Source organism: Otolemur garnettii, unplaced genomic scaffold (assembly GCF_000181295.1).
Source record: "Otolemur garnettii isolate 467f Iridium unplaced genomic scaffold, OtoGar3 scaffold00006, whole genome shotgun sequence".
NCBI lineage: Eukaryota > Metazoa > Chordata > Mammalia > Primates > Galagidae > Otolemur > Otolemur garnettii.
This window is the reverse complement of record NW_003852401.1, coordinates 12162757-12174340: the sequence shown is the minus strand read 5'-3', so window position 1 is coordinate 12174340 and position 11584 is coordinate 12162757. Positions and strand designations below refer to the sequence as shown.

Here is an 11584-nt window from a genome sequence, read left to right as displayed (position 1 = left end):
AAAAAGAAAAAAAGAAAAAAACGAGTCCAATTCTATACTCAGAGAAAAATAATGCTGAAGCCAGAGGAATGTAATAAAATAAATTGTTTATCTACAGGAATAATTTAGACATCAGCGAGAACTAGAGGAAATACAACTTGGATAGCCAACATTGAAATGGGTGGGATATAGGCATGATTTCAATCTTGGTAAGGCTCCCAGTTACCTATAGGCTGATTACGAGAAAAAAGGCCTTGGGACGGGTGGCCCCTGTGGCTCAAAGGAGTAGGGCGCCCCCCCCATATGTAGGAGATTGCGAGTTCAAACTCAGCCCTGGCCAAAAACTGGAAAAAAAATAAAAAGGCCTTGGGGCCACAGCAGAATGCTTTGGAAAACAAATTGAAGGAATTTCACATGGGGATTTACATAGTAGGGCCTGATTTTAGTAGGCCCTACTATGTAAATCCTAAATCCTACTAAATCCTACTAAATGATGTAAATCCTACTAAATCCTAAATTTAGTAGGATTTTAGAGGCACAATAGATCAGAAATCCCAATACATATCCAAGATCACAAAAATTGGTGGACCATAGGCCAGATGACTGTGTCACTGGGAGTGGCCTGAATACTGTTTATTGCTTATTATTATTTGTAGAGATGGGGTGTGCTATGACACCCTGAATATTGTTTTTAAATTTTAGTTAATTCCCAACATATTACGTGAGGTTATAGTAGCATAAACCTAGTTCACTACAGCCTCAACCTCCTGGGCCTAATCAATCCTCCTATCTTGGGCTCCCAAAAGTGCCTTTGTTACAAGACAAAGGGGTTTGGCCACCTGTCATTGTCCAGACAATATGCAGAGACTAGGGGCAGGTCCACCAAGCTTTATTAAAAGGCCACCAATTCTGGAGAAGAGTGAGAGTAGACTGCAAGACTGTTCTGCCTCAGTTACAATTCTAATAATTTTTATCATGGGATACAAGGAAACAAATCTGGAAAATTTTAACCTTATCTAAAAGAAGCATCAAAGACAAAGTAAGACTGTCTGAAAAAAAAAATCAAAGAAAACAAAATACAAGTGGCCTGTACGCTAACAATGTAACAATACTTATTGTTTAAGTGTTATTACCTTCCCTGAAGTTTTTTGTGACACCCATCCTCCCAATCATGGTGAATCCTTAACTAGATAATCATGGAAGGTATGTGGGGAAAGAAAGTAGATTGGGCAAAGTAGGTCAGTCATTCGGCTTCAGCTTAGCTTCTCAGACTCCATTTTGTAGGTTGCTTTTCTAGCTTCAGGATTAAAGGAATGGACCACCTAACCCTACCCAGATTGCTTTTTTATTTATGTGTATGTATTTTTTTTTAGACAGTCTCACTTTGATGCCCTGGGTAGAGTGCCTGTCATCATAGCTTACAGCAACTTCAAACTCCTGGGCTCAAGCAATCCTCTTGCCTCAGCCTCCCCGTTAGCTGGGACTACAGGTATCTGCCACAACTCTCAGCTAATTTTTTTCCACTTTTTTGTAGTAGAGACAGAGTCTTGATCTTGCTCAGGCTGGTCTCGAATTCCTGAGCTCAGGTGATCCGCGAGCCTAGCCTCCAAGAGTGCTAGGATTGATACCGGAAAAGTGGCGCCCCAGCCAGCTCAGCTGAGCTGGGCTTGGGGACCTGCCATCTCTGTCTTGGTGGCAGCAGCCGGCAGAGGAACCAGCAGGTTGGAGCAAGTGGATGGGAGCTTCCCCTCCCCACCAAAGGCTCCAGTAGAGCAGCGCTAGAGGACCCGCCGGCTCTGCCTTGGCAGCAGCTGGCACACAAACCAGCAGGCTGGAGCAAAAGGGGGAGCTTCCCTCCCCCAACAGAGGCTCCAGTAGCCAAAAGAACTGAACACGTGTAGGGAAAGACACTGGCGCCATGCTGTCTGCTCACCTGGACTTCTGGCGATTCCTCCAGTGCATCCCTGATTGGTCCGTTTTCAAAACCTATTCACGATTAGTCTATTTTCAAGACCCAAAAGCTCATTAGACAACTGCCCCTATATAAGCCAGAGACCCTGAGCACAGACTTGGGCAGATCTCAGCAGAAGAGCAAACAGGTTTGGCTCTGTAACACTTCTATCCTGCTCTATGAGATTTGCCCCTTTGTAAGAGCTATAAGCACTCACAAGGGGGTTCGCCCCTTTGTAAGAGCTGTAAACACTTGGAAGGAGATTTGCTCCTCTATAAAAGCTGTGACACTCATATCATAAAACCTATCTTACTGCTAATTCTACTACACAAGAAGGTTTGGCTTGTTATAAGAGCTGTAACACTGTTGTTGTTGTAACACAGCTGTAACCTGTTGACTAAAACCTATCCTGTGGTCCGTCGCTTCATTCTTCGAAACGCGGAGACCAAGAGCCTGGAAATTCAGTATCAAAAATCCGGTAACAGGATTACAGGCGCGAATCACCTAGCCAGGCCAGATTTCTTTTTTAAAGGTGGGAAAAAAATTCTCAGACACATTGTAGTGACTATTGCCCAACTCTGTGAATATACTAAAAACCACTGACTGAACACATCCAATGGGTGAATTATGTGGCATGATTATGTTCTAAGAAATGAACAGCCAGGCCTCTTGGGGGTCTCTGAGAGTTGGAGAGTGCTCCATTTGAGGCTAAACCAATTAAGATCATATTCAATCCTGTTTGTTTTCTAACAGTTAAACCTGTTTTCCAACAGCAAGATGAGGTCAATAATCTCTACCTGGAAAGGTGATTTTTAAAAATACATTATTAGGGTTAGCCATGTACAGTGTGTTGACACACAGTAGATGCTCTGAAACACTACGCACACAGCAACGCACATACGCAGGTGGCCATAAAGTTTGTGACCCTGTGCAAATTCATATGCACGCCAACTCCGGGCCTTTGGGGAGGTTCTGAAAAGACCCGATCTGGAGGGCTGGTCTTATCCCTGCTGTCAGCCCTCCGCCCAGCCTCTCAGGTTCTAAGGGTCTGAGGTAACAGATAAGTCCACTAACCCTGGAGAAAAAGTCCGCATAATGAGGCCCAGGAAAAGCAAGAAATCATTATCAGGGTGTGAAGTCGCCCTAGTGACCGCGGGGGAGAGGAGAAGCGTTGCTACTTAACTGCAAGGGGCGGTGGATCAAACTGGACCGCCGCGGTGCTCCAGGGCCTCGACCGCTCCACGCAGGGCGCGACACCCAGAACAATGCGCAGCCTGGAGGAGCCGCGCCCGGGGGCGGGGCAGACGGGACTTGCCGGGAAATGTAGTGTGTGTAGCTCCGCCCACGCCGCCCCGCAGCTCGCCGGCCGTGCGTATCACGCGACTACAAGTCCCATCAGGCCCCGCGAGGCAGTATTACCCTGTCTGTCGCAGGGAAGGGAGTGGGGCGAACATGGCGGAAGGCGGCTCCGGCCGCCCAACGTGCGGCGGAGTTCTTAGCAGACCGGAGCCGAGCCCCAGCACTGGCGGCTGCAGCTTTCCAGAGTACGAGCTTCCCGACCTAAACACCCGCATTTTCCACGTGGGCGGCTTTGGGGAGTTATGGCGTGGCCGGCTTCGCGGGGCCGGGGACTTGTCACTGAGGGAGTCCCCGGCGCCCGTTCTGCTCGGGCGAGGAGAGGTCTCTAACTCGGACCAAGAGGATGCCGCTGTGGCCCGGGATCTGGGCTGCAACCTGGAGGCGGCCGCGGAGCTGAGGGCCGTGTGCGGGTGAGTGTGAGGCCGAGGAGCTCTTGCAGTTTGGGACCAGCTGGGGTGCAGCTTTGCCCCAGCTGTCCTCTGGAATTCATTCGTGGGTGCGCCTGTGGCTTAGACCTGGGATGGCAGGATTGCCCATTCCCTCGGCTCAAGCGAGAAGTCCTAGGACCCTGATGCACAATTTCTGCGAGTTGGAATAAAGGGACAAGACAGTTGCGTCAAAGGCTAGTTTTTCTATCCTTTAATTTTAACAGTGCTTCTTAGTGAAGAAAAGCAATCGGGATAACAGCGACTTGTACTTGCCATTGGCAGGTACTTTGACGATGGAGGAACCTGAGTAATGGTGAGGCTGGAGGGCTTAATTGGTGGAGTGTTAATAGTAGATTAACTGTGGTTTCTTGGGTGGACCTCCTAGATATGGTATTACTGAATTTTTTCCCAAAAGTGCCTTCTTTGGCTTGAAAATATAAAAATAACTTTTTATAATCTCTTTTGCTACTTAACACTCCTGGCTGCTTTCATCTGCCCTATAACCTTTTTATTATAAGATATCAGCACAGAATTCATTGTCTTGAGTTCCGGCCTCTCTTCAAGTCCCCTGCTGGATTTTACCTGACGAAATTATTCAGTGATGTATTTAAAACACAATGCTGACTCGCTCTGGACAAGATACATGGTGGACCTTAAAGTATTGTTTTCCCTTTTTGTTTTAGACTTGATAAACTGAAATGCTTTGAGGAAGGCGAGGACCCAGAAGTCATCCCAGAGGATACTGACCTGGTGACTTTGGGGTATGGAGGACTGTGCATTCGTTGTGTGTTATTTGTTTAAACATTTTTTAGTATACTGTGTTTAGAAAAAATGAAACTATAGTATTATCCACATACCTACTCCTTAAATTCAACAACTGTTAACATATGGCCATATTTGCTTAGCTGTATGTGTATGAGTTGCCTGCTGTGTGTCATCTTCTTTTGCTTATACCATTTAATAAGTTGCAGGCATCATGATAATTTACCCCTAAATATATCAGCATAGAGCTTCTATATATCTACAAAATATTGTTCTCCTATGTAATTAGCATGGTATTAATAAACCTAAGAAAATTAACAATAAATAATCTCTAATATACATTTTATATTCAGTTATGTGTTTATTTTTGAATGTTTTACAAATCTACTTATATTTGGGGTGCAACCCAAATGCTCTGGTAGCGTTTCTTGAACTGTCTGGTAAAGGACCAGATTTTAACATTTTTAATCTTTGACAGATGCATACTTTTGTAAAATACTATAAAAGACAAATACTTAAGAATGAAATTTTAAAACAATGTGAGTTAAAATTTTTTGTTGTTAAATTCAACAGACATAAATTTACTAGCAGCTTATAATGAAAGTTTCTAAACACTTTAATTTTCTGTGCATATTACATAACGTATAGGTCACAAATCAATTCCAGTTTGCCTACCACACTTTGAGAAGCACTGCTCCATGATAATGCTATAGAAAAATTGTGCATATTATAATGAAATTTATAATTTCACTGTATTTCACACCACCTCACCTGTGTTATGTTATTCTTGATCCTAGCTTTTCTATTATTCCTCTCAAAAACTTGGGTAGTTATTTCCACTCTCCTGTTTTTTTGTTCTAACTGCCGAATCTGTTCCCCTGATCCTCATTGCTAACATTTCCATTAGCAACACTTGGAGTGCTATGAAAAGCTTCCATTTTTTCTTAGTACAGCTTTTCACCTGATTTATCTGTTATGCTACTGGAGTATGCTATTTTGCTTTGTCAAAGGCTCTACATCTTCTCTATGGAAAAATTTCAGATTCATAGCTAGACTTTTGAACCCTTCCACATTTATCCCAAATCTGCCTTTCCAGATTCATTTTCAACCATTTTGTCTTTCAAATGGTTCAGGATGCACTTGGTCTTTTTTCCGTTTGAAGCCTGCTAGATTCCTTAGGAAATAGCTGCATTTGCCTTGAATGCTGACATTTCAGAAGTCCTTGAAGACTCATTGAGAATCCAGACTGCCCTTAAGCCTATTTTGCCAGCTCCAGTTGGTGATCTTGTATTGTTGATTGATTAAGTTGCTTTGTCTAAAATACATGTGATTGTTACTCCCTTCCTTATAACGTAAACTCCTGAGTCTTTAAGTGGCTCATAAACCCCTTTGTAGACTGGACCTTGAGGGTCTTTTGATGTTTGTCTCTGCAGTGTTCCTGCCTGCTGCACTGTGTTTCATTTCCTGAATGTGCTTTCTGACTCTTAAGCCTTTGCTTAAAACATTCATTCTTCCTTATCCCTGTGGCCTTGCTCACTTCCACTTATCCTGAAAGTCTTAGCTAAAGGACTAAAGACTCCATTTAGGTCTCCTGGTATGCTCATGTAACACCTCATGTTTCTCTATGGAAATACTCATCATTCTTATAATATCCTTGTTTAATTTTCTACCATCTTAGCTACCCTTACAAGCTTCATAAGCCCTATCTATCACACTGCTTAGTTTCTAGAACTATAGTACCTAATAGGGAGTGAACAATTATAATTGTAGAATAAGCGGAATAAATGAAGCTGTCAAAACTCAAAAATGATTTTTAGATATACAGTGAAAAAAGAAGGCTGATGATAATCGTAAACAAAGCAGACTTTTTGCTATAGCTGAACATATTTATTAAGTGGCTTTATCAAGATTTTATTGAAGCATGTGGAATAGTAATTTTAAGATTACTTAACACATTCCCTTTTCCCTGTCTGCTTTCCGTTACTAGGTCAACTAGATCTTGTTGCTTGCCATCTGGTCCCTCCAAACATAGGATGTGCAGAAAGATTTTGTATGTGTAATGTTAAAAGAGTTAATGTAGCATGCCTCTGCTGGAATTGTTTCAATGTACTATGTGACTTATTAACCTTAATGGTCCTGCAAAAAAGTTAGAATTGTGGCAAAAACCTAAATCTATCTATGCTTTCTCTTCTTCTAAAGTTCTGTTTTTTTTTGAGGTGGCGTCTGTCGGTGGTGGGTTTAAATCCGGCCCCAGCCAAACTGCCACAAAAAATAGCCCAGCGTTATGGCGGGCGCCTGTAGTCCCAGCTACTTGGGAGGCTGAGGCAAGAGAATCGCCTAAGCCCTGGAGTTGGAGGTTGCTGTGAGCTGTGACGCCACCGTACTCTACCGAGGGCTACAAAGTGAGACTCTATCTCTAACAAAATAAAAATAAATTAAGTTCCTTTTTTCTTAACATAAAAACAAAACCTAAGCACATGATCCCTTTATTATGGCATAAAATAAATAAATTTCCAGCACCATTTCTTTCCCCTGTCTAATGAAGGAGCTACTTAACTCATTTTATGCATATAAGAGAAAAAAAGGTGATTGATAAAAATTTTCTGTGATACATGCTACTAGTCTGTAGCAAGCTAAATAACTTGTCTTTAGTACTTTTGAAATTTTGAGTTCTTAAAAAGTTTTTAATTCCTAGGAGTAGGAGAGGGAATTTTTATTGCTTGGGTACTTGGACGTCCAGGTCATCTCCAAAGCGTCATCATTATTACTTTGAATGTAATAGTAATTTCTGTTAAGATTATTCTGCCTATCCCCCTCACTTTTGTATTCAAAAAGCAATGTTTACTGATCCAGTACTTAGGATGAAAAGGGGAAACTTAAGATTCCTGCAAGTGAAAGATGACCACAAAATTGGAGGACTGACCACTCCAAAACAACCACAAACAATTTAAGAAAATGCAAACAACTCTAGTATATATGGGCTTTGCTAGAATGACATTAAACTGGGGAATCTTTTTTTTTTTTCTTTTTTAATTGTATCATAGCTGTGTACATTAATGCAATCATGGGGTACAATGTGCTAGTTTTACACACAATCTGAAATGGTTTCATCAAACTGGTCAACATAGCCTTCACGACATTTTCTTAGTTACTGTGTTAAGACATTTAATAAACTGGAGAATCTTATAAACTACCAACTTTGTCCTTCTAAGTATAAAAACAAACAAGAGGAAATAAAATCCAAAGAGAACATATTGCAGAAAATCACAAAACAACTGTTTATGCAAATCACCCCCCCAAAAAAACAACCAGGAAATAGAAGAAAACCTCTAAGTCTACATTGCAAACAGAATTGAATATACTCAAGCATTTGAGACCTTCTGGATTAGAAAGTTAAAAACTAAGAATGAAAATGAAGAAAAAGGGAGAAATGAATAAAGAATGAAGTGCAGGCAATAAATGGAAGAAAAAATTATCTCATAAACAAATAAATCATGAGATACCCAAGGGAAAATAGACTCAAATAAAAATTTAATAAGGGGCAATGAACAGAGTTATGAAAACAACCAAAATCATTGAAAATAAAGAAAAAAGTAAAATGGGTCACAGAATATATTAGGAATGTAAACAGGCACAGAAGACATAATATTGAAATTATCAGTGTTCCTGAAGAAGAAAAAGCAGTGGAACAGATGTGATATTTGAAAACATAAGAAAAATTTTCAGAAATGGAATAAAACCAAAATTGACAAACTGAAAGGTCTTACAGGCTACCTGGAAAAATTGACCATAATTATCAACTCTGTGATCTTAGTAAAACTATTAGATTTAAGAGATAAAATCATCAACTCTTCTAGGCAAGAAGAACACATAACTTACAGAAGCAAAGGCAGACTTAAAAAAAAGCATCAAATGTTGCAAAACTGACAAAGCAAGGCAATAATAAAGTGGCCTCTTTTTTAAAACTAAAGGCAAGTGTGAACTATGGATTTTATATCCAACTGAGATATCCTTTACATAGCTAGGCTATAAAAAAAGTTTCCAACATTAAGAACTTGCATAATTTCTGTATCAGCCACTTCTGAGGAATATATTAGAGGTTGAATTTCATGCAACCAATTGATGACTAGGAAATTTTCAGCCAAAGGATTAATAAAGTAAGAGGACCAGGGTAGAAGACTAATGTCTAATTATTGCATATTTTAACGAAGTACAATATTGCAACTAAAAGATGGCAGGAGAAGAGAGGATAATACATGGGCAAGTGGGCATTTAAAAAGAATACCGAGGAGGAAGAAAACCTAACAAACCAGAAGCAAAAGATTAAAGAAGAAAATGAGTAACTAAGGGTATTTTAAAAATTTAAGTGCAAAGGTATTCAGAACAAAAATAGAAACACCAATCCCTACGCCCCAATTTATAAAACATAAATGACTGAGTACCATGGCTCATGCCTGTAATCTTAGCATTCTGGGAGGCTGAGATAGGTGGATTGCTTGAGCTCAGGAGTTTGAGACCAGCCTGAGCAAAAGTGAGACCCCCATCTCTACTAAAGACAGAAAAATTAGCTGGGCATTGTGGCAGGTACCTGTAGTCCCAGGTACCCAAGTCCAGTACTTGGAAGGCAAGAGGATCACTTGAGCCCAAGAATTTGAGGTTTCTGTGAGCTATGATGACACTACAGCACTCAACCCAGGGTAACAGAGTAAGATTGTCTCAAAAAAAAAAAAAGAAGTACATCTTATAATGAAAAAAAGGTAATGTATAATGGAGATTATTTGGCATATTTATAAAAATTGATTATGTATTAGGTCACAAAGGAAACATTAACATTCATAAAATAGAAATAGTGCAAGTAACACTGTAGTTACAAGGTAATAAACCTAGGATTTACTAACAAAAACAGAAATCAGAAAGGTCCTTCACCTGGAAATTTCAAAGTTTTTTAAAGAATAATTTCTGGGCTCAGCGCCTGTGGCTCAAGCGGCTAAGGCGCCAGCCACATACACCTAAGGTGGCGGGTTCGAATCCCCAGCCCGGCCCGCCAAACAACAATGATGGCTGCAACCAAAAAATGGCCGGGCGTTGTGGCGGGCACCTGTAGTCCCAGGTACTTGGGAGGCTGAGGCAGGAGACTCGCTTGAGCCCAGGAGTTGGAGGTTGCTGTGAGCGTGATGCCATGGCACTCTACCCAGGGGGATAGCTTGAGGCTCCGTTTTAAAAAAAAAAAAAAAAAGAATAATTTCTGGGTGAAAGGTGAAATACATGCTAAAATTACAGAATTTTTAAGAAATGATTTTGAAAAACACATCAGAACACGTTTTTTTTAAATTTTTTTTAAACTTTATTCAAAGTAATATGAGGTTGCAATATTTAGGTTACATTGTTCTCACTTCTAGGGTAAAGTTCCATTTGTATAAGAGCCCCTCACCCAGGGGGTGTTAGACACCCTCACAATGTGCACATTAGGTGAGATGCCACCTCATGCCCTCCCTCCCTCCTTCTGCTGTACATCCTCCTGCTTTCCCCCTCCCACTTCTCTTAGAACAGATGTATTTGGAGGAATTCTTAGAAGAAGCCAGTGCAAGAAACATCTGTCAATAAAAGTGAGAGTAAAGATAAGTGAATTAGATTTCCATTTCAGAAAACAAGCAACAAAGTAAACCAAAAGAATTATAAAATAAGATAAAAATATTAGGAAGAAAATAAAAACAGAAATTAATGAGGAAAACAATGTTGTGATTAATAAAATAATTGCTTTTTAAAAACAACAAAATAAACTTTTAACTAACTTCATTAAGAAGATAAGAGAGCTGGGCTGGGTGGCTCATGCCTGTAATCGTAGCACTCTGGGAGGCCCACATAGGTGGATTGTCTGACCTCACAGGTTAGAGACCAGCCTGAGCCAGAGTAAGATCTCATCTCTAAAAATAGCTGGGTATTGTGGTGGGTGCCTGTAGTCCCAGCGACTTGGGAGGCTGAGTCAAGAAAATCACTTGAGCCCCAGAGTTTGAGGTTGCTGTGAGCTATGACAGCACATCACTCTACCAAGGGTGACAAAGTGAGACTCTGTCTCAAAAAAAAAAAAGAGAAACAACATAACCTACAAAATGAGGGAGGAATCACCTTTACAACAAATTTTAAAAATTATAAGAGAGTACTTTGTAGCACTTTTTTCAAGGGTTAGCAAACTATAGCCCACAGGCTTGCTGGCTGTTTTAGTATGCAGAGTTACACAACCATGCCCATTTATTTCGATATTGTTTGTGGCCACTTTTGTACTCTAATGGAGGGTTGAGTAGTTGTAAGACAGGTCATCTGGCCTATAACCTAAAATACTTACTATCTGACCCTTTAAAGAAAAGTTTGCTAATGTCTGTTCTTCACAAATAAATTATGTGTGTAATTGGAAGATATTGGATAGAGTTGAGTCATTTCTTTCTCTACACAAATTTGTAAACCTAAATGAAATGGAAAATTTCTAGGGAAAAAGAGATTACTGAATTAAATAACTTAATCAATTTCTGATGATAAACAGAGAAAATTATTTCAGAAACTATCTTAATAAAGCTCCAAGTCCAGATGGTTTCACAGAAGAATTCTACTTCACATTGAAAGACTAGATAGTGCCAGTGCTCCAAAGCCTTGAAAGAAGAAGAACTTCTCAAGTATTTTTACGAAGCAAATGTGACATTGATATTTAATTAGATAATGACAATACAGAGAAAGAAAATTTGATACTGGTATTAATTAAAATATCAACAAAATATTAGCAAAGGATATTCTTATCCACAATATTAAGAAGATACTATATCATTATCAAGTGGAATTTGTTCCAGGAATGGAAGGTTGGTTCAATATGAAGACATCTATTAATGTCATATACCATATTAATATAAGACATAACTTATTTGATTATTTTTTTTTTTACTTTTATTGGTCTTTATTTTTATTTTATTTTATTTTTTTATTGAATGGTAACTATGTACATTAATGCACTTCTGGGATACAGTGTGGGGTTTTCACATGCAATCTGAAATACTTCCATCAACTGGTCAACACAGCCTTCATGTCATTTTCTCAGTTATTGCTTTAAAACATTCAC

At 39.9% G+C, this 11584-nt stretch overlaps 1 protein-coding gene across 1 annotated transcript in view; it reads left to right on the top strand.

Moving 5' to 3' along the window:
* Positions 1-3372: 3372 nt before the first annotated feature.
* The window catches only part of SNAPC3 (small nuclear RNA activating complex polypeptide 3), a 54532-nt gene continuing 46320 nt past the window's right edge, over positions 3373-11584 (top strand). The window contains exons 1-2 of the mRNA XM_003782872.3: positions 3373-3699; positions 4401-4478. Of these exons, the coding sequence (XP_003782920.1) occupies positions 3383-3699; positions 4401-4478 (395 nt within the window). The 5' untranslated portion in view covers positions 3373-3382. The remainder of the gene's footprint in view (positions 3700-4400; positions 4479-11584) is intronic.